Genomic DNA, 26487 nt, shown 5'->3' with positions numbered 1-26487 from the left:
TGCAGATTCAGTCTTCCCAGCCTGGTGCAGGTCTACAATTTTGTTTCTGGTGTCCTTTGACAACTCTTTGGTCTTGGCCATAGTAAAGTTTGGAGTGTGATTGTTTGAGGTTGTGGACAGGTGTTTTATACTGATAACAAGTTCAAACAGGTGCCATTAATACAGGTAACGAGTGGAGGACAGAGGAGTCTCTTAAAGAAGAAGTTACAGGTCTGTGAGAGCCAGAAATCTTGCTTGTTTGTAGGTGACCAAATACTTATTTTCCACCATCATTTTCAAATAAATTCATAAAAAATCCTACAATGTGATTTTCTGGGTTTTTTTCTCATTGTCTGTCATAGTTGAAGTGTACCTATGATGAAAATTACAGGCCTTGCCCAATTGGTGGCTGACTAAATACTTTTTTGCCCCACTGTAGGTAGCCCTTTTTCCCTCCTTTCAGTGTGGGTAGATGTCTTTGTTAGGGGCACTATAGCCCTTGTAAGCTTCACGGTTGTTTTTGTTGTTTCTTGTTTGTTTTTTTGGCGACATTTTGAATAAAAGAAAAATGTACGCTTTGGTCCACTTCTTCCCATGACGGCCGTGACACTTACAATGACGGCCTACTGTGGTATAGATTTAAAAAAGACAATAGACTTCTCTTTGAGATGCTCAGCTATATAGAACTAATAACTAATAATAATATTAATAATTAAGTAGGTATTGGATATGTGGTCATAATTCGTGCTCAGGGGAAAATCCTTCATATTCCCATCTTTCAATGAGAAACTGATTTGAATTATATCTGATAGGTGTGTTGTAACTGTTGCCAAATAATTAAATTAACATATTTTGCTAAGACTGTGGTAGTATGGTGACTGCGCTAGTGGGTCTCAAAACCAGGCCACCAGCACCAATGACAAATGTCCTAACCACTGTCCCAGTAAGGGACATCTCTAGGATGTGCTTGTTGGGCCAGTCTAATTAGGCCCTGCTCTGTCCTGTCCAGAAAAAACCCGACACAATACAAACAAGTCAGTAGTGAGCTCACTGTGTCAACCAACGATGACAGCATACTGCGAGGCAACAGGATCGCCACAACCACACTATTATCATTTGGATAGTGTTATGATAAGGGATCATATGTCTTGTCCAAGCAAAGTACACATTAATTACATTCAGATGTCTTCAGTTACTAATAGGTTATAGTATCATGAACATAGCCTATGATGAACATTTACTATGAAATATTTACAATAATAACCAACAACCTAATATATTTTGCTTGTATATACTGCACCTCAGGAGATCAGGAATTTTTATACAGAATGCACTCCACAAAGCTCTTTAGATGAGATATTACTTTATGGTCTGTTGTTCACAAAAATGTGCATTATGTAGAGAAAATACGACGCGTAAAAAAAGGATCCATAACAAAAAGAGAAACTTCGAACTTCTCATAGTACCTCAGAATGGTAAATTAGATTAATGCTGAACCAACTGGTGTTACAGTAAAACACATATTGAACAGTGTCCACAGCAGGTGAAGTGGTTCAGCCATTAAATGTAACTTTCAACACCCATCTTGTGGTACCATCTTGTGGTAAAGAGAAGAAATTACATTTTCAAAAACTGCCTATGAGCATTCAGCACTAGTGCAATAGTGATTTTGTAAAAACAGTAGGCTACTACTGTGTTGGAATAGTTATTCTGTGTTGTTACAATTATTTCACAAACAATATGCTAATACACAGTTGACCTGTAACTACTCAATTTTCTTTGAGCTGCAGTGGGCTACACATTATTAGGCAAGTGGTTTGATATGGTGATTGGTATCATCATTGTAGAGTATTTACATAATGTTGGCTAGGTAGTTAATGAATTGCCTCTGGTCTGGTCAGTAGGTCACCCTTAAAATTTCATTCTAGTTAAAAACATTTTTTTTATTATTTTTCATCAGCAGTGGGTTCCATCTTTTTAGTGTTTTTGACTCTTGTGTAAGTCAATTCGGATTTGTTTGTGAACTTTATCCCCTCTTGGTACTTGTTAATTCCAAGTTTCTCGAATGAGATTCTCTTCAACTTTACAGAAGACCTGGAAAAAGAACACACAAAGAGATACTCAATATTACACCTGCACTATAAACAAGATCTTATCAAGCTTAGCATACTTTGTTTGACTTACCTTCTCTTCTCTGCTCCTAGAAAGTTATTTCGTTTCTCTAGATCCAAAATGAGAATGACCATGGGCCCATCCTCTTGGTTTAGAACAGCTTGGTAGTATTTCCCCCCCATCTGCCCCATCTTCACTTCAGAAACGTCTGTGATGGTTCCACACGCAGTGGTACTTCTCCGGTTATTCTTTTTCACAGGAGTAGTTGGAATGTTTGAACCTAATAAAAACAACAACACATGTCATTTTTCCCAGATGCCATATCGGTTTATGATTTAGCTCCATTCCACTCATGGCAGTTTTAAATTGCAGGTTTTGCCTCAAAGTTTTTGTTGCTGTTCTGCATATTAGGTTCACTTTAACTGGGACATTGAGTCCTCTAGTTTACATTAGGCTATTCTTTACTTGTTGTGTATTCTCTTCTGGTGGACAGATGCCCATAACATAAAAGGTTGACAGACTGGGATGCGACGACTAACAAGCAACTTTGTTCTGGTACTGAATAGAACTTAATCAAGCACCTGATGCAATTACGTGATATTTATAGTTTTGGTTGTCTGAAATGACGTGATCTGTAACCCTTTACAAATTAAAATGAGAAGCTAGAGGTGTGTGTATCCATCTTGGGGCTTCCAAGCGCAGAATATTGGTGTCAAACATTTGAACTACAATTCCACTAATGGTGGTGGGGTAGGATCAGGAACACAAGCGAATAGATAGATCATTCGATAGGATTTATTCATAGAATACATACACCGTGATTCAATCGATCTGTGCAAAAATAATGAAAATGTATTCTTTAAAATGGTTCTACCTGATGTGGTTGGGCGACGGGTGTGGACTGTGGAGGAGGCACAGGCTCGGACATCGTCTGGGGGTGCTGGGCTACTGGGTGCCGGAGCTATGTCGCTGTTGTCATTAGATTAGATTAGCAAACGTTATTATGCTTTAATTAGGAGATCCCAATCATCGTACATACCAAAAACAGGGCTACATTATATAAAAATGTGCTTAATAGTGCATAATATTGTGCATAATACATGTGTTTGATTTCTTCCAGTTTGGGGTAGGTTGATCTGATGACTGGCTCCTGCAACAGGGTCAGGAATCTAGTGCATTTCTCATCTCCTCCTTTCATTAGGAGTGAATCCAGCAGATCGACAATGGAATCTTCTGGATGTAATTTACTGACATTGTGCAGGCTCCTGTATTCGCGTGGCGTCACCAGGTCCTCCTGGTGTACATGCTGAAGGATGTAACTGGCGTCCGCTGACAAGATTTCTGTCAGAACTATCCTTATCTTTCTCAATTTATCCATGCTGGACGAGAGAGAGAGAGAGAGAGTTTGTTTTAGAATCTCCTGTTTAGTCAATGAAATGGGAAGAAACTAAATTGAAAAATGTAACTTAATAAAACCAACATTTGCTATATGATTGGAATCTGTCCCTGACTGAGTCTGCAATACCAACATGTTTCAAGCAGACCACCATAGTCCCTGTGCCCAAGAACCCTAAGGTAACCTGCCTAAATGATTACTGACCCGTAGCACTCACGTCTGTAGCCATGAAGTGTTTTGAAATGATGGTCATGGTTCACAACACCATTATCCAAGAAATCCAATTTGCATACCGCCCAAACAGATCCACAGATGATGCAATCTCTATTGCACTCCACACTGCCCTTTCCCACCTGGACAAAAGGAACACCTATGTGAGAATGCTATTCTTTTACTACAGCTCAGTGTTCAACACCATAGTGCCCTCAAAGGTCATCACTAATCTAAGGACCCTGGGACTAAACACCTCCCTCTGCAACTGGATCCTGGACTTCCTGACGGGCTGCCACCAGGTGGTAAGGGTAGGGAACAACACATCCGCCACGCTAATCCTAAACAAGGGGGCCCCTCAAGTGTGCGTGGTCAGTCCCCTCCTGTACCCCAAGCATGGCCGGCAGGTAGCCTAGTTGTTAGAGCGTTAGGCCAGTAACCGAAAGGTTGCTAGATTGAATCCCGAGCTGACAAGGTAAAAATCGGTCATTCTGCCCCTGGACAGGGCAGTTAACCCACTGTTCCTAAGCCGTCATTGTAAATAAGAATTTCTTCTTAACTGACTTGCATAGTTAAATAAAGGTTAAATAAACCAAATAAAATAAATGGCCAGCCACGACTCCAACACCATCATCAAGTTTGCCAATGACAACAGTGGTAGGCCTGATCACCAACAAAAATGAGACAGCCTATAGGGAGGAGGTCAGAGACCAGGTCGTGGTGCCAGGACAACAACCACTCCATCAACGTGATCAAGACAAAGGAGATGATTGTGGACAACAGAAAAAGGAGGACCGAGCATGCACCCATTCTCATCGACAGGGCTCAAGTTCCTTGGTGTCCACATCATCCACACCCTATCATGGTCCAAGCACACTAAGACAAGACAGTCGTGAAGAGGGCACAACAAAGCCTATTCCACCTCAGGAGACTGAACATATTTGGCATGGGTCCTCAGATACTTAAAAGGTTCTACAGCTGCACCATCGAGAGCATCTTGACTGGTTGCATCACTGCCTGGTATGGCAGGGTAGTGCGTCTGGCCCAGTACATCACTGGGGCCAAGCTTCCTGCCATCCAGGACCTCTATATCAGGCGATGGCAGAGGAAGGCCCTACAAATTGTTGAAGACTACAGCCACCCAAATCATAGACTGTTCTCTCTGCTACCGCACGGCAAGCAGTACCGGAGCGCCAAGTCGAGGTCCAAAAGGCTTCTTAACAGCTTCTACCCCCAAGCCATAAGACTCCTGAACAGCTAATCAAAGGGTTAATCAGACCCCTTTTTTACGCTGTTGCTTCTCTCTGTTTATAATCTATGCATAGTCACTTTAACTCTACCTACATGTACATATTACCTCAATTACCTCAACTAACCGGTGCTCCCGCACAGGCTCTGTACCGGTACCCCCTGTATATAGCTTTGCTTGTTATTTTACTGCTACTGTTGAATTATTTGTTACTTTTACTTTCTACTTATCTATTTTTTACTTAACACTTTTAAAACTTTTTTTCCCGTAACTTCTTAAAGCATTGTTGGCTAAGGGCTTGTAAGTAAGCATTCTACTGTAAGGTGGACCTGTTGTATTCGGCGCATGTGACAAATAAAATGTGATTGTAATTGATTTTTTATTACACCTCACGCGCAGTTGTTTGCCATCTCTTCGAAAATAACTTGTGTGTGAAACAAAGTTGCATTTAAACTTTAGATCACCGGTTACTTTGTGTGCTAAATGTGAAATGTTTTTTTGCAATGGGAAATAATAGTTGTACATTTTGATTGGGAAACGCTTAGCCTAATGGTTGTATTTTTTCAACCTGTTAGTTGAGGTCATTTGTACAAGTAGGCAGGGTTGGGGAGTAACGGATTAAATTTAATCCGTTAGATATAATTGATTCGGGGGAAAAACGGTAACTGTAATATGTTACATTACCTGCAAAAAATATTGTAATCAGATTACAGATACTTTTGAAAAACTAGATGAGAGCATCACCATCGAGAGCATCCTGACCGGTTGCATCACCACCTGGTATGGCAACTGCTCGGCATCTGACCGTAAGGCGCGACAGAAGGTAGTGCATATGGCCCAGTACTTCACTGGGGCCAAGCTTCCTGCCATCCAGCACCTACAGTGGGGCAAAAAAGTATTTAGTCAGCCACCAATTGTGCAAGTTCTCCTACTACTCCTACTAAAGATGAGAGGCCTGTAATTTTCATCATAGGTACACTTCAACTATCACATTGTAGGATTTTTTATGAATTTATTTGCAAATGATGGTGGAAAATAAGTATTTGGTCAATAACAAAAGTTTATCTCAATACTTTGTTATATACCCTTTGTTGGCAATGACAGAGGTCAAATGTTTTCTGTCAGTCTTCACCAGGTTTTCACACACTGTTGCTAGTATTTTGGCCCATTCCTCCATGCAGATCTCCTCTAGAGCAGTGATGTTTTGGGGCTGTTGCTGGGCAACACTGACTTTCAACTCCCTCCAAAGATTTTCTATGGGTTGAGATCTGGAGACTGGCTAGGCCACTCCAGGACCTTGAAATGCTTCTTACGAAGCCACTCCTTCGTTGCCTGGGTGGTGTGTTTGGGATCATTGTCATGCTGAAAGACCAAGCCACGTTTCATCTTCAATGCCCTTGCTGATGGTAGGCTTTGTTACTTTGGTCCCAGCTCTCTGCAGGTTATTCACTAGATCCCCCCCGTGTGGTTCTGGGATTTTTGCTCGAGGGAGATTATCAGTGGTCTTGTATGTCTTCCATTTCCTAATAATTGCTCCCACAGTTGATTTCTTCAAACCAAGCTGCTTAAGTGGGAGAACATGCACAATTGGTGGCTGACTAAATACTTTTTTGCCCCACTGTATATACTAGGCGGTGTCAGAGGAAAGCCCAAAACCACTTTAGAGATGCTAAATAATTTTTATTTTGAAACAAACAAGAAATAAGACAAAAAAAAAACAGAAAACATGAGCATACATAACTATTCAACCCCCACTATTCAATACTTTGTGGAAGCACCTTTTGCAGCAATAACAGCTGCAAGTCTCTTGGGGCATATCTCTATAAGCTTAGCACATCTAGCCACTGGGATTTTTGCCCATTCTTCAAGGCAAAACTGCTCCAGCTCCTTCTAGTTGGATGGTGTTCCGCTGGTGTACAGCAATCTCTAAATCATACCACAGATTCTCAATTGGATTGAGGTCTTTCCAAGACATTTAGATGTTTCACCTTAAACCACTTGAGTGTTGCTTTAGCAGTATGATTAGGGTCATTGTCTTGCTGGAAGGTGAGCCTCCATTTCCCTGTATTTAGCGCCATCCATTATTCCTTCAATTCTGACCAGTTTCCCAGTCCCTGCCGATGAAAGACATCCCCACAGCGTGATGCTGTCACCACCATGCTTCACTGTCGGTGTAGTGTTCTCGGGGTGATGAAAGGTGTTGGGTTTGCGCCAGACATAGCGTTTTTCTTGATGGCCAAAAAGCTACATTTTTGTCTCATCTAACCAGAGTACCTTCTTCCATATGTTTGGGGAGTCTCCCACATGCCCTTTGGCGAACACCAAACGTGTTTTCTTATTTTTCTCTGAAAGCAATGGATTTTTTTCTGGCCACTCTTCCCATTAAACCCAGCTCTGTGGAGTGTCCTATGGACAGATACTCCAATCTATGCTGTGGAGCTTTGCAGCTCCTCCAGGGTTATCTTTGGTCTTTTTGTTGTATCTCTGATTAATGCCCTCCTTGCCTGGTCCGTGAGTTTTGGTGGGAGGCCGTCTCTTGGCAGGTTTGTTGTGGTGCCATATTCTTTCAATTTTTTAATAATGGATTTAATGGTGCTCAGTGGGATGTTCAAAGTTTATGATATTGTTTTATAATCCAAACCTGATCTGTACTTCTCCACAACTTTGTCCCTGACCTGTTTGGAGAGCTCCTTGGTCTTCATGGTGCCGCTTGGTGCCCCTTGGTGCCCCTTGCTTAGTGGTGTTGCAGACTCTGGGGCCTTTCAGAACAGGTGTATGCATACTGAGATCATGTGACAGATCATGTGACACTTAGATTGCACACAGATGGACTTTATTTAACTAATTATGTGACTTCTGAAGGTAATTGTTTGCGCCAGATTAAGGGGCTTCATAGCAAAGGGGGTGAATACATGCACGCACCACTTTCAGTTTATTTATTTTTTTGAAACAAGTAATTTTTTTCATTTCACTTCACCAATTTGGAGTCTGTCCATTACATGAAATCCAAATAAAAATCTATTTAAATTAAAGATTGTAATGCAACAAAATAGGAAAAGCGCCAAAGGAGACACCCCCCATCCATTTGTTTTGTACACTGCTGCTACTCGCTGTTTATTATCTATGCATAGTCACTTCACCCCTACCTAATGTACAATTTACCTCGACTAACCTGTACCCCCACACATTGACTCGGTACTGGTACCCCTTGTATATAGCCTCATTATTGTTACTTTATTTTTATAATTTTTTACTTTCGTTTATTTGGTAAATATTTTCTTAACTCTTTCTTGAACGGCACTGTTGGTTAAGGGCTTGTAAGTTAGAATTTCACAGGCCTACAGAGTGGTGCGGTGGTCTAAGGCACTGCATCACAGTGCTAGCTATGCCACTAGAGACGGCCGAGACCGGGAAACCCATGGAGCGGCACACAAATGGCCCAGCGTTGTCCAGGTTAGGACAGTGTGGTTGGGTTGTGTATTGGAGGACGCATGACTTTCAACCTTTGTCTCTCCGTATGGGAGTTGCAGCAATGTAGCTACTAAAAAAAAATTGGATACCATGAAATTGGGGAGAAAAATGGGTTAAAAAAAAAATCTTAAACAATGGAGATTATCCAACATGGCTAATAAATCCTTGTTTTGGGGTCAACAATTTAGCTAATCTATACTTCCATATTTCCAAGTCCTATTCTTGAAGATCTGCAATGACTGGAATTCTGATAGACTTTGGTTTTTAATGTAAAGATATAATTTAATCGTATTATTATAGGTAGTAGAAAGTGAAGGATTAGAAGAAGCCAACCCATAAAATAACATCCATATATGACCAGCAATGTAAACTTTAACATTGATTTATCCTGCAATAGATGTCGTTCAATTGGTAACATACATGTTTGTCTTCTTCCAATGCCTCTTAAGGGGAAAGTAAATTAATGTAATCAGATTACTCAGTTTGGGTAATCCAAAATTTACGTTACTAATTACAATTTTGCACAGGTAACTATTAACTTTAACGGATTACATTTAGAAAGTAACCTTCCCAACCCTGCATGTAGATAGGGGTAAAAAACAACCAGTTGAGAGCTGCTCGCTCTTGCTGCCTGCAGATGATATTCCACTGAAACTAGGCTGTATCCTGCTTGCATGTGAATACATTTCACATGCTTTGCAATTGTGTAGGCTACTTTGTGCATGATTTCTCTGTTGTACTACACAATTAACATGTTGTATACCTCCACTGCACTTGATACACAACAGAAGGGATTATTAAGAAGTGAGTATAGGGAATGCCCACTGAAAAAAAGTGTGTTTCACAAAACTCTCCTCCATGAATGAGTGCACTGTTATTACAGTCGCTGTCCTTTCAGCATCACAAGCCTGTCACATACTGAAGGCCTAGGTACAATAGGTTCGGCACTGCGCAAACATGTCTACAACAGATATAAAGACTGTTACAATTTCCCTGTCTCCCCTTTACTAATATTGAGCATGTAACTTTCCAACAATTTCCCCCACTCTTCCCTGCCAGCAAGTCAATGAAACTGGGAGAAAGTTTAAGGATATTTTTCAATGAAAATAAAGGACAATAATGTTATGACTAAAGTTGGAATCCCATGTCTCAATAGAGGATAATCCCTAAATGTTTCAATAACGGAGTACAGCCTATATATTTGGCCTGAAGATGCGCTTTTATGCACTGACTGAATGGAAGCTGATAATTATGAGTTTTTTACTCTGCTGGTCTCTGGGAGAAATTACAAATCCTCACTAAAGCCAAGTAAAAATGTAATCCGACACCTTGAGACCGGACTCAAGGAGTACTACAACACTGCCGAGAAATGTATTATGCTATATTGGATTAGATGTTGGCCTATTGGAGAAATGTTAGGGGGTCTTACCTTGAAGAAAACGTATAGGGACTGCAGAACAATATGTCGTGTAGGTTAACCTATCTAGCCTATGTTAGACAACACCCTTTCACTTTCATTATCTTTGAAATGTAGCCTAACCGGAAATAGCCTGCTCTGTTTTGTTTTCGTGCTCATGAGTAGAATTGTGCACCCTGTACAATAACAGCAATCAGTCGATATAATCAGAAATCAAGCGATATGAATCAGACAGTGGGGTGCCTGCCGCCTGTTCCACTAGTTGGTCAGAAGGTTCAAATCAGTGTTTCATATCGTGGTGTTGTGGGATTCTGTATTTTACATTATAGTTCTTACCATATATATATGATTAAATATTATCTGATGTTGATTGTGTGAGGTGTCTGCATTTGTGCACGAGAGCATCATTATGAGATTAAACAACTGCTTGCTACTTGCCTGTTTGTGTGTGACAAGAACTGAGTAACATGGTGTGACCTGCATGTTGCAAAACTGTATATAACAGCCCAGCAGATGCTTTGTCCTTGTGTTTGTATGTAACAATATTGAGCACATGGTGTGACTTGATGTATCTTACAAAGTTGTGATAGGGAGGGGTGGTCATCCCGAGGTTTAACTGAAATGGAAAAATACTGAACCACACAATAGCAGGAACTGAGCAACTGTTATAACTAGGGGGTGATACCAGAACAGTAGGAATCTATACATCTACGGAGGGAGGACTCCAAGAAGCGCCAAGAGGCAGGGACCCGCCTGAGCGCCTGCGATAGGCTGGGCAAGTTTAAACCACACCCAGCCTCTACTGTGATAGGCCAACAGGCGGGTTGGGACAATGTCGATCACAGTATAAGAACACTGTTTACATACATCTTGTTAGTTCTCTGTTCTTCCCTGCGTGGTATTACAGTGAGCCCGTGTAACAGTATAACTTTAGACCGTCCCCTCACCCATACCCGGGCGCGAACCAGGGACCCTCTGCACACATCAACAACAGTCACCCACGAAGCATCGTTACCCATCGCTCCTTGCAGAACAAGGGGAACTACTACTTCAAGGTCTCAGCTAGCTAGCCATTTCACATCCGTTACACCCGTATATACGAAAGTTGCATTTGCCATTTATTACTTAGCTAATAAAAAATACATAGTATACAATCGGTGACTCATTGTTATATTTATCCTGATACCAGATTCGAATTTACGCAATTCTAACAGTGTTGATGTACTGTATTGACAATGACACAACGAGATCACATTTACAGCATGGGCAACAACCAGACCTCTCGTGCCCGCCACAGGAAGCAAAATGGTAACGTACATTAATAAATAATAAGTGAGCATTGCATTTAAAGCTCCGTAATTAATAAAAACATTTCAAACATAGTTTTAAAAGTCAAATCTGAACGAGCTCCAGCAACTCCTGGCCCAGCTGGCTGCTTGCTAGCTTGACTGCGACCTCCAGCAAATCATTATTGGAGGGCTGACCACCTCTGTTCCTGGAGTGCTATCATCCTGTAGGTTTTTCCGCTCCAAACCCAGTAGTAACTAACGTGATTCATCTTTATTAAAAAAAATGCTTAATCTCCCCAATTTCGTGGTATCCAATTGGTAGTTACAGTCTTGTCTCATCGCTGCAACTCCCGTAAATACCCAAATCCTCTCAAACCCTCCTAACCTGGACAACGCTGGGCCATTTGTGTGCCGCTCCATGGGTTTCCCGGTCGTGGCCCACTTAACCCGGAAGCCAGCCCCACCAATGCATCAGAGGAAACTCCATACACCTGGCACCGTGTCAGCGTGCATTGTGCCCTGCCCACCACAGGAGTCACTAGTGAGCGATGGGACAAGGTCATCCCTGCCAGCCAAACTCTCTCCTAACCCGGACAGCGCTAGGCCAATTGTGCACCGCCCCATGGGTCTCCTGGTCGGCCGCGACAAAGCCTGGACTCAAACCCAGAATCTCTAGTGGCTCAGTTAGACCACTGCGCCACTCAGGAGGCTAACGTGATTCATCTGATCAACCAGTTAGTTAGGTGTGCTAGATAAGGGTTTGAAGAAAAACTTACACTCCCATTCAAACCCAGAATCCTATTCTGGATTTCTCCAGATTTCCAACCCGATTCAATGTATCACGTTCATTATAAGGATCGGACCAAGGCGCAGCGTGGTATGCGTACATTATTTTTATTAACTGAATGAACACCGAATAAACCAACAAAATAACGAAACGTGAAGCTATACAAAATAGTGCTGACAGGCAACTACACATAGACAAGATCCCACACCAGAAAGTGGGAAACAGGGCTGTCTAAATATGATCCCCAATCAGAGACAACGATAAACAGCTGTCTCTGATTGGGAAATATATCAGGCCAACATAGAAATACAAAAACCCCTAGACCTACAACAACCGTAGACATACAAAACCCTAGACATACAACACTAGAGTACCCACCCTAGTCACACCATGACCTAACCAAAGTATATAGAAAACTGTCGCCAGAAGCTCTGGACAGCTCTGGGCGATTGCAGGGAAGAGGCACAGGACGTACTGGACTGTGGAGACACACTGGAGATCTGATGCGTGGTGCCGGCACTGTTGGTACCGGGCTGGGGACACGCACCTCAGGGTGAGTGAGAGGAGGAGGAACAGGACGTACTGGATTGTGGAGGGGCACTGGAGGTCTGATGCGTGGTGCCGGCACTGGTGGTACCAGGCTGGGGACATGCACCTCAGGGCGAGTGCAAAGAGAAGGAACAGGACGAACAGGACATACTGGACTGTGGAGGTGCACTGGGGGCCTGGTGCGTGGGACCGGTACAGGTGGCACCGAGCTGATGACACACACCTCAGGGTGAGTGCGGGGAGGAGGCACAGGACGTACTGGACTGTGGAGGAGCACTGGAGGTCTGATGCGTGGTGCCGGCACTGGTGGTACGGGCTGATTACACGCACCTCAGAGCGAGTGCGAGGAGAAGGCACAGGACTTACTGGACTGTGGAGACACACTGGAGGTCTAATGCTTGGGACTGGTACAGGTGGCACCGGGCTGATGACACGCACCTCAGGGCTAGTGCGGGGAGGAGGCACAGGGCATACTGGACTGTAGAGGCGCACTGGAGGACTGGAGCGTAGAGCTGGCACAACCCGTCCTGGCTGGATGTTTATTTTCGCCCTGCAAATGCGGGGCGATGGCACAGGACGCCCTGGGCTGTGCATATGCACCGGAGACACAGTGCACAGAACCAGAACAGGATATGCTGGTTCAAGAAGGTGTACTGGAGACCAGGAGCGCTGAGCCGGCACCATCCTTCCTGGCTGGATGCCCATTCTAGCCCGGCCAATGCGGGGAGCTGGAATAGAGCCCACCGGGCTATGTATGCGAACTGGAGACACCGTGCGCATCACTGAATCTTGCGTCGAGCTCCTCACTTGACTCCCTGACTGGTTCTGGTTTAGCCCCCGGCCCCGCCGACCTCTCCGTGTGCCCCCCCCCAAACCTTTTTGGGGGCTGCCTCTCGTTGGTACAACTCCTCGTAATATCGCCATTCCGCTTTCGATGCCTCTATCTCTTCCTTGGGACGGCGATACTCCCCAGCCTGTGTCCAGGGTCCTGCTCCATCCAGAATCTCCTCCCAGGTCCATTCCTCCTGACCACGCTGCTTGGTCTTTTTGTGGTCTGATCTTCTGTTCGTTATAAGGATTGAACCAAGGCGCAGCATGGTATGCGTACATTCTTTTTATTAACTGAATGAACACAGAATAAACCAACAAAAAAAAACGTGAAGCTATACAAAATAGTGACAGGCAACTACCAATAGACAAGATCCCACACTAGAAAGTGGGAAACAGGGCTGCCTAAATATGATCCCCAATCAGACACAACGATAAATGGCTGTCTCTGATTGGGAAGCATATCAGGTCAACATAGAAATACAAACACCCCTAGACCTACAACAACCCTAGACATACAAAACCCTAGACATACAACATTAGAGTACCCACCCTAGTCACACCCTGACCTAACCAAAATATATAGAAACAGAGATATCTACGGTCAGGGCGTGACACAATGAGACAAGATTTGGAAGGATGGCCACACAAGGCTAGTGTTGAACATATCAGCTAACCACATATTGGTGGTGTTCCTGCCTGATTATGTTGAAGACGTTGCATTGCATCAACCAATGGTTGTGTGCCACGTCACTGGCTCTCGGGCATTACATTGCTATATCATATGATGTGGTAAGCTGATATGTTAAACACCTATCCAAGTTTTGCGAAATCTGGCAGGCGTCTGCAATGTAGTCAGGCAGGAATGCCACTCATATGATATAGCAGTAGAGCAGTCTAATGCCTGACAGCACAGTCAATGATGTGGCATGCAAATGACATACTATGCAACTATTGGTTGATGCAATGCATGATCTGCAATTTGGTCAGGGCCTGGAACATGACCCTCAACTAGCTGAATCAGGTATGTTAGGTTAGGGTTGGACTGAATACCCACAGGATGGTAGATCTCCAGGAAGAGGGTGAGGTGGCTCTGCCAAATCAAATACAGTTTTATTGGTCACATACATGTGTTTAGCAGATGTTATTGCGGGTGTAGCGAAATGCTTGTGCTTCTAGTACTGACAGTGAAGCAATATCTAACATGTAATATCTAACAATTTCACAACATATACCCAATACACACAAATCTAAGTAAGGAATGGAATTAAGAATATATAAATATATGGATGAGCAATGTCAGAGCGGCATAGACTAAGATACAGTAGAATATTATAGAATACAGTATATACAGTGGGGATAACAAGTATTTGATACACTGAGTCTGTAATACCAACATGTTTCAAGCAGAACACCATAGTCCCTGTGCCAAGAACACAAAGACAACCTGCCTTAATGACTACAGGCCCATAGCACTCACGTCCGTAGCCATGAAGTGCTTTGAAAGGTTGGTAATGGCCCACATCAACACCATTATCCCAGAAACACTAGACCCACTCCAATTTGCATCCCGCCCAAACATATCCACAGATGATGCAATCTCTATTGCACTCCACACAGCCTTTTCCCACCTGGACAAAAGGAACACTTATGTGAGAATGCTATTCATTGACTACAGCTCAGCATTCAACACCATAGTACCCTCAAAGCTCATCACTAAGCTAACACGGTACCCACACCGGCTGCGCACGTGCGCCATCGTGTTCTATCATGCACACATTTATTTTGTCCCCCTATACGAAATGCGATCACGACACGCAGGTTACAATATCAAAACAAACTCTGAAACAATTACATTAAGTTGGGGACAGGTCGAAAAGCATTAAACATGTATGGCAATTTTTGCTGTTGCTAGCTAATTTGTCCTGGGATATAAACATTGAGTTGTTATTTTACCTGAACTGCACAAGGTCCTCTACTCCGACAAATTAATCCACACATAAAACGGCCAACCGAATCGTTTCTAGTCATCTCTCCTCCTTCCAGGATTTTTCATCATTGAACTTATATGGTGATCGGCATCTAAACTTTCATAGTATTACCACGACTACCGGCAGTTCGTCTTTCAATCACCCACATGGGTATAACCAATGAGGAGATGGCACGTGGGTACCTGCTTCTATAAACCAATGAAGAGATGGAAGAGGCAGGACTTTCAGTGCGATCTGCATCAGAAATAGAAATGAGTTATATTTTAGCCCTTGGCATCGCATACGCTCGTTGGTGTGCGCGAGCAGTGTGGGTGCAATAATTGAATAACATGGATTTCAAAATGTATTTTGCGATGCTTGCGCACACGACGTGTTCGGTCTGGTCAGCATGTAAGGATCCTGGGACTTAACACCTCCCTCTGCAGCCTTGATGCACCTGTACTGACCTCGCCTTCTGGATGCTAGCGGGGTGAACAGGCCGTGGCTCGGGTGTTTCCTGTCCTGTGACATCGGGTGCTGTAGGTGTCCTGGAGGCAGGTAGTTTGACCCCGGTGATGCGTTTTGCAGACCGCACCACCCTCTGGAGAGCCCTGAGGTTGTGGGCGGTGCACTTGCCATACCAGGCGGCGATACAGCCTGACAGGATGCTCTTAATTGTGCATCTGATGACAAGCCAAATTTCTTCAGCCTCCTGAGGTTGAAAAGGCGCTGTTGCGCCTTCTTCACCACACTGTCCGTGTGGGTGGACCATTTCAGTTTGTAAGTGCCGTGTATGCCTAGGGACTTAAAACTTTCCACCTTCTCATCTCCTTTGTTTTGTTTACGTTGAGTGAGAGGTTATTTTCCTGGCACCACACTCACAGAGCCCTCACCTCCTTTCTGTAGGCTGTCCGGTAATCAAGCCTACTATTTTTGTGTCATCTGCAAACTTGATGATTGAGTTGGAGGCGTGCTTGGCCATACAGTCATGGGTGAACAGGGAGTACAAGAGGGGGCTGAGTAGGCACCCTTCTGGGGCTCCAGTGTTGAGGATCAGCGAAGTGGATGTGTTGTTTCCTATCTTCACCTGGGGGCGGCCCGTCAAGAAGTGGACCTAAGCAAGTAAATTGACTTGGGTCTAGGGTGACAGGTAAGATGGAGGTGATATGATATTATCCTCAAATTTGGCGAAGAAGGTATTTAGCTGGTCCGGAAGCAAGACGTCGGGTGTCCACGACGTGGCTGGTTTTCCCTTTGTAGTCTGTGATTGTCTATAGACCCTGCCACATATGTCTCATGTCTGAGCTGTTGATTTGCAACTCCACTTTGTCTCTATACTGATGTTTGCCTGTTTAATTGCCTTATGGAGGGAATAACTACACTGTTTGTATTCGGCCATATTCCTAGTCACATTGCCATGGTTTAATGCGATGGTTCGTGCTTTCAGTTTTGCCCGAATGCTGCCATCTATCCACGGTTTCTGGTTATGGTAGGTTTTAATAGTCACCGTGGCTACAACATCTCCAATACACTTCCTGATAAACTCAGTTATCGTTTCAGTCTATTCGTCAGTTTTATTCTCGGAACCTTCCTTGCAACATATCCCAGTCCGCATAATCATGAAGCGTGGATTTTGATTGGTCAGATCAGAGTTGAATAGTGTTTAGCATGGGTTCTTCCTGTTTGAGTTTCTGCCTATAGGAAGGGAGGAGGAAAATTGAGTTGTGGTCAGATTTGCTGAAAGAAGGGCGGGGCCTCAGAAGTTGGAGGAACAGTGGTCTAGTGTTTGAGCATTAAAAATGCTTGCTGGAACTTTAATATGTTCTGCATTTTATTTGGGAGCAGCACAGAGGCACCCAGGTGAAAGCGTGTTGGCTTAGCCTCACACTGCCCAAGAAAAGCAAGGGCTTCAAAAAGCTTCAGCTCTTGCTGGCAATACAATCAATCAATCAATCAAATATTTTTTTTAAAGCCCTTTTTACATCAGCCGATGTCACAAAGTGCTGTACAGAAACCCGGCCTAAAACCCCAAACAGCAAGCAATGCAGATGTAGAAGCACGGTGGCTAGGAAAAACTCCCTAGAAAGGCTGGAACCTAGGAATAAACCTAGAGAGGAACCAGGCTCTGAGGGGTGGCCAGTCCTCTTCTGGCTGTGCCAGGTGGAGATTATAACATAAAGAGATGGCCAAGATGTTCAAATGTTCATAGATGATCAGCAGGTTCAAATAATTATAATCACAGTGGTTGTAGAGGGTGCAACCCTCAGTACCTCAGGAGTAAATGTCATTTGGCTTTTCATAGCCAATCATTCAGAGTTAGAGACAGCAGGTGCGGTAGAGAGAGAGAATCCTTCCTAATACAAAATGCCATTGTGTAGATCTGCCTGTATAAGGTGCCTCTCCTCCGCTGCCCAAAGGCACATGTTATGCAGCATCACTGCACGCTGCTTTGCCAGGAGCAGATTGTCCCCCATTTTATTTTTTATTTATTTTATTGCACCTTTATTTAACCAGGTAGGCAAGTTGAGAACAAGTTCTCATTTACAATTGCGACCTGGCCAAGATAAAGCAAAGCAGTTCGACAGATACAACGACACAGAGTTACACATGGAGTAAAACAAACATACAGTCAATAATACAGTATAAACAAGTCTATATACAATGTGAGCAAATTAGGTGAGAAGGGAGGTAAAGGCAAAAAAAGGCTGGAATGGTAGTTTTGCAATGGAAGAATGTGCAAAGTAGAAATAAAAATAATGGGGTGCAAAGGAGCAAAATAAATAAATTAATTAAATACAGTTGGGAAAGAGGTAGTTGTTTGGGCTAAATTATAGGTGGGCTATGTACAGGTGCAGTCATCTGTAAGATGCACTGACAGTTGGTGCTTAAATCTAGTGAGGGAGATAAGTGTTTCCAGTTTCAGAGATTTTTGTAGTTCGTTCCAGTCATTGGCAGCAGAGAACTGGAAGGAGAGGCGGCCAAAGAAAGAATTGGTTTTGGGGGTGACTAGAGAGATATACCTGCTGGAGCGTGTGCTACAGGTGGGAGATGCTATGGTGACCAGCGAGCTGAGATAAGGGGGGACTTTACCTAGCAGGGTCTTGTAGATGACATGGAGCCAGTGGGTTTGGCGACGAGTATGAAGCGAGGGCCAGCCAACGAGAGCGTACAGGTCGCAATGATGGGTAGTATATGGGGCTTTGGTGACAAAACGGATTGCACTGTGATAGACTGCATCCAATTTGTTGAGTAGGGTATTGGAGGCTATTTTGTAAATGACATCGCCAAAGTCGAGGATTGGTAGGATGGTCAGTTTTACAAGGGTATGTTTGGCAGCATGAGTGAAGGATGCTTTGTTGCGAAATAGGAAGCCAATTCTAGATTTAACTTTGGATTGGAGATGTTTGATATGGGACTGGAAGGAGAGTTTACAGTCTAACCAGACACCTAAGTATTTGTAGTTGTCCACGTATTCTAAGTCAGAGCCATCCAGAGTAGTGATGTTGGACAGGCGGGTAGGTGCAGGTAGCGATCGGTTGAAGAGCATGCATTTAGTTTTACTTGTATTTAAGAGCAATTGGAGGCCACGGAAGGAGAGTTGTATGGCATTGAAGCTTGCCTGGAGGGTTGTTAACACAGTGTCCAAAGAAGGGCCGGAAGTATACAGAATGGTGTCGTCTGCGTAGAGGTGGATCAGGGCTGTTGGACACCTGGGACCAGACTGGATGGTCTTGCTGGAAACTCTTAGCACGTTCAAAAAGTGAATACTGGAACAATATTTCTAACATAAGAATGTGGGGAATGGTCAGAGACGATCTATAGAACACTAATGTCATATGTGTTGTTATTTTGTGATGTCATTAAAAACGTTATAGAGGAAATACTGTAACTTGAAAAGTATACACACTATATGCATAAAGTTTTCATCCAATATGTTGTGCATATAATATGAAAAATGGTGAAAGTATTTTTAAAATAGGGACATGATTTTAGGAGCCATAAGAGATAATAGTTTTACATAACTTTGTACAAATAAGTAGCCACACCCTGAGTGAGGTCAGAGAGCATGTCAGCCTGACGGAACGAGCCCCTTTTGACCAGAGTGCATAAAGTCTTGGAAAATAAATCAACCTCCAGACCAGAACATCGCCAGGCTGCAGCTGCCCTTGTAAAGTGGTTTGAACCCATAATATCAACACGAGGGGAGAACAAAACTCCCCTCCCAAACAATCACTGGTACAGCTGATTAGCTGTCCTGTGCTAAGTTTTTTTTATTTAACCAGGCAAGCTAGTTGAGAACAAGTTCTCATTTACAACTGCGACCTGGGCAAGATAATGCAAAGCAGTGCAACACAAACATCAACACAAAGTTACACATGGAATAAACAAGCGTACAGTCAATAACAAAATAGAAAAAAAGAAAGTATATATACAGTGTGTGCAAATGGCGTGAGGAGGCAAGGCAATAAAAAGGCCATAGTAGCTAAGTATTTACAATTTAGCAGATTAACACTGGAGTGATAGATGAGCAGATGATGCTGTGCAAGTAGTGATACTGGTGTGCAAAAGAGCAGAAATGTAAATAAAAACAATATGGGGATGAGGTAGGAAGATTGGATGGGCTATTTAGAGATGGACTATGTACAGGTGCAGCGATCGGTTAGCTGCTCAGATAGCTGATTTAAAGTTAGTGAGAGAAATGTAAGTCTCCAGCTTCAGCGATTTTTGCAATTCATTCCAGTCACTGGCAGCAGAGAACAGGAAGGAAAGGTGGCCAAAGGAGGTGCTGGCTTTGGTGATGACCAGTGAGATATACCTGCTGGAGCACGTGCTACGGGTGGGTGTTGTTATCGTGACCAGTGAATTGAGGTAAGGCGGAGCTTTTACTAGCATGGATTTATAGATGACCTGGAGCCAGTGAGTCTAGCGACGAATATGTAGCGAGGGCCAGCCGACGAGAGCATGCAGGTCGCAGTGGTGGGTGGTATAAGGGGCTTTGGTGACTAAGTGGATGGCACTGTGATAGACTGCATCCAGTTTGCTGAGTAGAGTATTGGAAGCTATTTTGTAGATGACATCGCCGAAGTCGAGGATCGGTAGGATAGTCAGTTTTACCATGGCAAGTTTGGCAGCATGAGTGAAGGAGGCTTTGTTGCGAAATAGAAAGCCGGTTCTAGATTTGATTTTGGATTGGAGATGTTTGATATGAGTCTGGAAGGAGAGTTTACAGTCTAGCCAGACACCTAGGTATTCCTAGTTGTCCACATATTCTAAGTCAGAACCGTCCAGAGTAGTGATGCTAGTCGGGCAGGTGGGTGCGGGCAGTGAACGGTTGAAAAACATGCATTTGATTTTACTGGCGTTTAAGAGCAGTTGGAGGCCACGGTAGGAGTGTTGTATGGCATTGAAGCTTGTTTGGAGGTTTGTTAACACAGTATCCAAATGGCTGCACAGTGTCCAGACGGCTGCACAGTACTGTTTTTTGTCGATGGCGGTTATGATATCGTTTAGTACCTTGAGTGTGGTTGAGGTGCACCCATGACCAGCTCGGAAACCGGATTGGGATTCCCACCGTACGGTGGGATTCTAAATGCTCAGTGATCTGTTTATCAACTTGGCTTTCGAAGACATTAGAAAGGCAGGGCAGGATGGATATAGGTCTATAACAGTTTGGGTCTAGAGTGTCACCCCCTTTGAAGAGGGGGATGACCGCTGCAGCATTCCAATCTTTAGGGATCTCGGACGATACGAAAGAGTGGTTGAACTGGTCATAGAGGTTGCAACAATGGCGGCAGATAATTTTAGAAAGAGAGGGTCCAGATTGTCTAGCCCAGCTGATTTGTACTGGTCCAGGTTTTGCAGCTCTTTCAGAACATCTGCTATCTGGATTTGGGTGAAGGAGAAGCTGGGGGGGCTCGGGCAAGTAGCTGCAAGGGATGCGGAGCTGTTGGCCCGGGTTGGGGTAGCCAGGAGGAAAGCATGGCCAGCCGTAGAGAAATGCTTATTGAAATTTTCGATTAACATGGATTTATCGGTGGTGACCATGTTACCTAGCCTCAGTGCAGTGGGCAGCTGGGAGGAGGTGCTCTTGTTCTCCATGGACTTTACAGAGTCCCAAAACTTTTTGGAGTTAGAGCTACAGGATTCAAATTTCTGTTTGAAAAAGCTAGCCTTTGCTTTCCTGACTGACTGTGTGATTTGGTACCTGACTTCCCTGAACAGTTGCTTATTGCAGGGACTATTCAATGCTATTTCAGTCCGCCACAGGATGTTTTTGTGCTGGTCAAGGGCAGTCAGGTCTGGAGTGAATCAAAGGCTATATATTTTCTTAGTTCTACATTTTTATGAAAGGGGCATGTTTTTTTAAGATGGTGAGGAAATTAATTTTAAAGAACGACCAGGCATCCTCGACTGACGGGATGAGGTCAATATCCTTCCAGGATACCCGGGCCAGGTCGATTAGAAAGTGTTTTAGGGAGCGTTTTACATTGATGAGGGGTGGTCGTTTGACCGCGGAACCATATCGGATGCAGGCAATGAGGCAGTGATCGCTGAGATCCTGATTGAAAACAGCAGAGGTGTATTTGGAGGGCAAGTTGGTCAGGATAATGTCTATGAGGGTGCCCATGTTTACAGATTTAGGGTTGTACCTGGTGGTTTCCCTGATAATTTGTGTGAGATTGAGGGCATCTAGCTTAGATTGTGCTGGGGTGTTCAGCATATCCCAGTTTAGGTCACCTAACAGAACGAAATCTGAAGATAGATGGGGGGCAATCAATTCACATATGGTGTCCATGGCACAGCTGGTAGCTGAGGGGGGTCTATAACAAGCGGCAACAGTGAGAGACTTATTTCTGGAGAGATTATTTTTTTCAATTAGAAGCTCGAACTGTTTGGGCATAGACCTGGAAAGTATGACAGAACTTTGCAAGCTATCTCTGCAGTAGATAGCAACTCCTCCCGCTTTGGCAGTTCTATCTTGACAGAAAATGATGTAGTTGGGTATGGAAATCTCAATCTTTTGGTGGCCTTCCTAAGTCAGGATTCAGACACGGCAAGGACATGACAAGTCATTGTAGCCATGGGCAACTAAGGAATTTGTGGCCTCTTGTGGACAATCAGAGCCATACAAGTGGGCCACGGAAAGGCCCAGCCAACCCCCTTTCCAAGAAGCCTTGGTTCCGACAAGTAAACGGAGAACCAAGGCATTCTCACGTAAATACATTCACGATTTCTTACTCCATGTGGGCAGCGGGTTGTGTACAAAACATATACAGTAGGGCAAAAAAGTATTTAGTCAGCCACCAATTGTGCAAGTTCTCCCACTTAAAAAGATGACAGAGGCCTGTAATTGTCATCATACGTACACTTCAACTATGACAGGCAAAATTAGGGGAAAAAAACAGGAAATCACATTGTAGGATTTTTTATGAATTTACTTGCAAATTATGGTGGAAAATAAGTATTTGGTCAATAACAAAAGTTATTATATACCCTTTGTTGGCAATGACAGAGGTCAAATGTTTTCTGTAAGTCTTCACAAGGTTTTCACACACTGTTGCTGGTATTTTGGCCCATTCCTCCATGCAGTGCTCCTCTAGAGCAGGGCAACACAGACTTTCAACTCCCTCCAAAGATTTTCTATGGGGTTCAGATCTGGAGACTGGCTAGGCCACTCCAGGACATTGAAATGCTTCTTTCGAAGCCACTCCTTCGTTGCCCGGGCGGTGTGTTTGGGATCATTGTCATGCTGAAAGACCCAGCCACGTTTCATCTTCAATGCTCTTGCTGATGGAAGGTTTTCACTCAAAATCTCACGATACATGGACCCATTCATTCTTTCCTTTATTCTTTCCTTTCCTTTATTTTTGCTCACCGTTCTTGTGATCATTTTGACCCCACGGGGTGAGATCTTGCGTGGAGCCCCAGATCGAGGGAGATTATCAGTGGTCTTGTATGTCTTCCATTTCCTAATAATTGCTCCCACAGTTGATTTCTTCAAACCAAGCTGCTTACCTATTGCAGATTCAGTCTTCCCAGCCTGGTGCAGGTCTACAATTTTGTTTCTGGTGTCCTTTGACAGCTCTTTGGTCTTGGCCATAGTGAAGTTTGGAGTGTGACTGTTTGAGGTTGGGGACAGGTGTCTTTTATACTGATAACAAGTTCAAACTGGTGCCATTAATACAGGTAACAAGTGGAGGACAGAGGAGCCTCTTAAAGAAGAAGTTACAGGTCTGTGAGAGCCAAAAATCTTGCTTGTTTGTAGGTGACCAAATACTTATTTTCTACCATAATTTGCAAATAAATTCATAAAAAATCCTACAATGTGATTTTCTGGATTTTTTTCCCTTCATTTTGTCTCTCATAGTTGAAGTGTACCTATGATGAAAATTACAGACCTCTCTCATCTTTTTAAGTGGGAGAACTTGCACAATTGGTGGCTGACTAAATACTTTTTTTGCCCCACTGTAGTTACTGTGAGAGTAGTTTCTAAATGTACTAAAGTATTGTGTGTCACGTTCTGTCCATCGTTCGTTTGTGTTTTCCTTGTTTTAGTGTTGGTCAGGACGTGAGCTGGGTGGGCATTCTATGTTGTGTGTCTGGTTTGTCTATTTCTATGTTTGGCCTGATATGGTTCTCAATCAGAGGCAGGTGTTAGTCATTGTCTCTGATTGGGAACCATATTTAGGTAGCCTGTTTTGTGTTGGGTTTTGTGGATGATTGTTCCTGTCTCTGTGTTTGCACCAGATAGGACTGTTTAGGTTTTCACTTTTCTTGTTTTATATAGTCGTCTTTCATGTATAGTCGTCTTTATTAAAAACATGAATAACCACCACGCTGCATTTTGGTCCGTCTCTCTTTCACCAGAAGAAAACCCTTACATTGTGTCTCTGTCCCTCTCTGCCACCCTACGCTATTATTTAGTTAGCTAGTAAATCAATAATTTTGACCAATTTGTGGAGCACTGAATCATAAGTAAGGCTAGGGTTTTTGCAGATGCAAGGAGGATACAGCGTTCATTGGCCCCGCCAAGGGGTGGCCAGGGGGGGCCACAGCAATCCTGACACAATCGCTTGCCCCCCCTCGCCAGTCGCATATGCATAATATATTTTACAAGAGGTACTATTAATTTAAATCAATAATGTATATTTTTCATAATAGTCCAGATGGCAGTCTGCCTCCTGGACAGCAGCAGCTGAGCTCAGCTTCGTGTCTCTGGTGGCATCATCAGAAGCTAGCCTAGCTGGCAGCTTCCTGCAGAGTTGAGTTGAGACTGCTAACGGGTAAGTAAGTCATACAATACTACTTATAGTAAAAAAAAAAAGTATTTATTCTGTAAACTGTTCGTTTTTTGACAATGTCGAATTACCTAGCTAGCTAGTATATGTTAGTTAGCTAATTAAATTAGGTATTGGGGGGAGGGTGGGGCTTCGCTAGTTAGTTTATGCCGGTTTAAGGTTACTCTGCAGCATAGTGAGTGTTAGCTAACTATAGTTAGAGTTATCATAGCTTTCTAGAACGATTTTCAAACCGCTTGATGAATTTAGGACTGGCAGATCATCTACCTAGCTGACATTATGGGCTGGTATAGCGTTAGCTTACTAGCTACAGTTACTCACTGTAGCTATGTCAATTTCCAGACAATGAAGAGAAAGTCCACGGATATCTCTTATTTCTTTTAAGAAAAATGGTCCAGGGGAGACGCAGCCGACAGGGGAGCAGCAGCAGAGGGTTAACGTTAGCGAGGATGCAGTTGAAGATGATGATCACATCATTGAGCAAGCCAATGAACAGGCAGAGGCAGCGAGAGAGCATGACAGAACAGAGGCAGAACATGACAGTGACGCACAGGCAGCATCAGTGACAGAGCACAGTAAAGAACAACAGACCGCAGCATGGCACGAAAGTGCGGAACAGGCAGCAACAACAGTCACAGAGGTTGACAACCATGCGAGGCAGGACTCAGCTTGAGCTTTTCAACCCGTTCCTGGACCAACAGGTGAAGTTGTGACAGTGCCCCTGATAATGAAATGGATGGCTAGAGAGTAACGTTATCTGGATAAATGTATGGTTATAACGTGTCTACATTGAGTTATGAGTCATGACATAATCACATAAAGCCTTCTGATTCATGTTTATTAGTAGTTGAGTTTGAATAGTCTGAATAGAATTGTCTATAGGCCGATATTACAAATGTAATCGGTAATTACAATGGAGAGGGGCTAGCTACTCATGTTATTATTATTATTGTTATTATTATTTTCAAATTAGAATAACTGATTTTGCCTCTTCTTTCATCCTAGATATATCCCAGTCAAGAGCAGAGGGGCCCAAACAGCCACATCTGAAGTTTTTTCCCGCAGACGGTACAGTAAGCATAAATGACTGGAATACTCTCAGAGTAAAGACTATGCCTACTGCTATGCCTGCTGGCACTTCAGGCTCCCCTCCTCAGGTGATTTAGTGTTTACATCTGAAGAGGGGTTCAAAAATGGACAAAAGCAACTTACAAAGATTGGGGGATTTGTAGGCCATGACAAATCAGAATCACATACTAATGCTATGTGTAGAGTCAAGACGGGCTAGGGACATAAATCTTTAAGATTTTGTGGATGTGTTTGCCAAAAGACACAGCAACAGGCAAATAAAGCTGCATTGAAAAGAATGTAGCCTAATAAAGCAGGGATATGAGTAGGTTGTGAGTAGGTAATAGTAAAATGTACATTGTCCATGATAATGCTTTTTTTCCCATTTCTTTTTTCATTTTTGGACATATATATTTTTGTTTACAAAACACCTGAATAAAGCTGTATTGAAAATAATAAAGCTGTATTGGCCTCTGTGTGATGTTTTTAAACTTTTTAAACATTAACTGTAAAATAAGAAACCAAAGTATATCAGTATTCATTCCTTAACTCTCATATTGACATAGTTTTCAACTAGCCTATATACTACAACAGCATAATAGAATTGCTGTGAAATTCATTTATGGCTTTTGGTTTTGGTGTGCCACCCCAAGATTTTCAGTGGCCCACATCTGGCCACCACTATGAAACATTTCTGGGGGCGGCACTGCAGATAGAAAACGGGTTAGGTATTTATACAAAACTTTGACCGTACTCTGCGGAACCGGTATCGTTGGTCAGTCGTGTCAGAGTTCGCGGGAAATATTAATGCATTGGATTTAAGATATATGATCCTAAGGGGTAAATGTTTCATGAAGCGATTT

The 26487-nt window shown here is 43.3% G+C and overlaps 1 protein-coding gene across 1 annotated transcript; it reads right to left on the bottom strand.

Moving 5' to 3' along the window:
• Positions 1–1325: 1325 nt before the first annotated feature.
• Positions 1326–9991, bottom strand: LOC118369643 (uncharacterized). The gene is made up of 7 exons (XM_035754176.2): positions 9847–9991; positions 5691–5823; positions 3692–3840; positions 3192–3470; positions 2966–3060; positions 2164–2371; positions 1326–2073 (listed from the first exon to the last, which is right to left on the bottom strand). Exons 2-7 carry the CDS (start codon positions 5814–5816, stop codon positions 1926–1928), a joined length of 1005 nt encoding a protein of 334 aa, XP_035610069.2. The 5' UTR covers positions 5817–5823; positions 9847–9991; the 3' UTR covers positions 1326–1925.
• Positions 9992–26487: the final 16496 nt, after the last annotated feature.

This window comes from Oncorhynchus keta, chromosome 36 (assembly GCF_023373465.1).
Source record: "Oncorhynchus keta strain PuntledgeMale-10-30-2019 chromosome 36, Oket_V2, whole genome shotgun sequence".
Lineage (NCBI taxonomy): Eukaryota > Metazoa > Chordata > Actinopteri > Salmoniformes > Salmonidae > Oncorhynchus > Oncorhynchus keta.
Note: the sequence above shows the minus strand (reverse complement) of the source record. Positions and strands in the feature narration are given on the sequence as shown.

What these genes read in the sequence shown, in the direction of transcription:
- LOC118369643 (XM_035754176.2), bottom strand. Translation starts at nt 5,816, where the DNA reads ATGGCAGGAAGCTTGGCCCCAGTGAAGTACTGGGCCATATGCACTACC. An exon ending in CGGTCAGGATGCTCTCGATG is followed by an intron (nt 3,841 to 5,690) that starts GTGATGCTCTCA and finishes CCTTTTGTCCAG; the next exon opens with GTGGGAAAGGGCAGTGTGGA. An exon ending in TACAGACGTGAGTGCTACGG is followed by an intron (nt 3,471 to 3,691) that starts GTCAGTAATCAT and finishes TCTCTCGTCCAG; the next exon opens with CATGGATAAATTGAGAAAGA.